This window comes from Neophocaena asiaeorientalis, unplaced genomic scaffold, assembly GCF_003031525.2.
Source record: "Neophocaena asiaeorientalis asiaeorientalis breed wild unplaced genomic scaffold, Neophocaena_asiaeorientalis_V1.1 scaffold232, whole genome shotgun sequence".
Classification (NCBI taxonomy): domain Eukaryota; kingdom Metazoa; phylum Chordata; class Mammalia; order Artiodactyla; family Phocoenidae; genus Neophocaena; species Neophocaena asiaeorientalis.
The window spans coordinates 200,780-202,234 of NW_020175672.1; the positions used below are offsets into that span (position 1 = coordinate 200,780).

Here is a 1,455-nt window from a genome sequence, read left to right on the forward strand (position 1 = left end):
CCCACCGTGTCTGACACCTATGTGTGCCCTCCCCTGCCTTGGAGACCAAGTCAGGGCCACTCTCATCTTCACCCACCCCTACTCAGTGGAGGGGGGTACTTTTCACTGGGATGCCCTCCAGGAGAGCCCAGAACCCCTTCTAGCCTGGTTTTCTTCAGAACCGGAATCAAACAACACCTGCCCCTAACACAGTGCCCAAAGGTGACTCCTCAAACGGGGACAGCCCGGCTTCCTCCCCTGCCCCTGCAGCTGGCTGGGTCACTCAGCTTGGAGAGCAGTCTGCTGCTCCAGCCCTTGGGCCCACCCACACTGACCCCACCCGTGCAAAGGCTGGTCGTCATTGGGATAACGAGTGGCCTGAAAGGTCCCACCACCAATTTCACCCTCATGCGTCCCTTCCCATCCCCAGCCGGTCTGGCACAGAGGGCAGGCCCGTTAAATGAGTGGAGGAGCTGCCAGGGCAACGGGACAGAGGGGCTTCCTCGTTCCTGTTTTTTTGTCGTTGTTGCTGTTGCTGCTCTTTTCCTTTGAAAAACCTGTAATTTATTGAGGTGAGTTTTGCTCAATCCAAATAAAACTTAATTTATTGAAGACAGCACACCGGCAACCCTTCTGAGTACCCACGATGGGGACAGGCTACCTGCAAGAGACCGGTTCCCCTTGTGACCAGCGAGGAACCCTGAGCTGCCACACAGCCCCAGGGCAGGGCGGTACAGACCAGGAGACAAATCTAAGCAAACTGGCGCTTTATGGCCAAAATTATTCCCCCCCACCTAAACCGGCCCCCATAACATTAAAGTGCCCACCCTCCCTAAGCCCATACAGAAAAGCTTAAATAAACCCTAGCCCAGTTCTTGGGCTATTCCTTCATTTCCGGACGGACACCCCCCCAGAATGGGGGTTGGGAGAGGTCCTAGCCGAGCCCCTCCACCTGTGGTTCAGGCCAGGTGGAGGGCAGCAGGAACAACGGTGAGAGTGGGGGCCCACGACGTACCCATATGGACCCCATGGCCTCCCTGGGGCTGGAGAAGGGGTCCAGGAAGGGAGGACAGCACCAGAATAACCAAGATCCTCGGTAACCACGGCAACTGACCTCCCGGGCCCTGACTCTAAAAGGTGAGGGGCAGGATGTCCTAACTAGGGCATTCCAAATGATTGGGCAGTAGGGAACGCAGATCCCCAATAAATAGGCAGAGAAGTACTGCCCCGCCCGCTCGTAACTTTTCAACTCCGGAGCTCTGGCTGGGCCTTCAAGGGCAGGTTGAGGCGCTCAGTTCTTAGCTTCGCAGTGCCACCGCGATCACTTGCTGAGCTGCAGGGTGTCCAGAAGGAGGCGCTTGTGAGCCGGGTCCTGCACCCCAGCTTCCTCCAGATCTTCTTCGGTGATGTCGCTGTACGGGTAAAAGACGCTGGGAGAAGGGCGAGGTGGTCCAGAGAGCCCGTAGCTCCGCCCCC

The 1,455-nt window shown here is 57.6% G+C and overlaps 1 protein-coding gene across 1 annotated transcript in view; it reads left to right on the forward strand.

Moving 5' to 3' along the window:
• The window catches only part of PHOX2A (paired like homeobox 2A), a 4,876-nt gene extending 3,797 nt beyond the window's left edge, over positions 1–1,079 (forward strand). The window contains exon 4 of the mRNA XM_024731817.1: positions 943–1,079. Within this exon, the coding sequence (XP_024587585.1) occupies positions 943–1,079 (137 nt within the window). The remainder of the gene's footprint in view (positions 1–942) is intronic.
• The last annotated feature ends 376 nt before the right edge of the window (positions 1,080–1,455 follow it).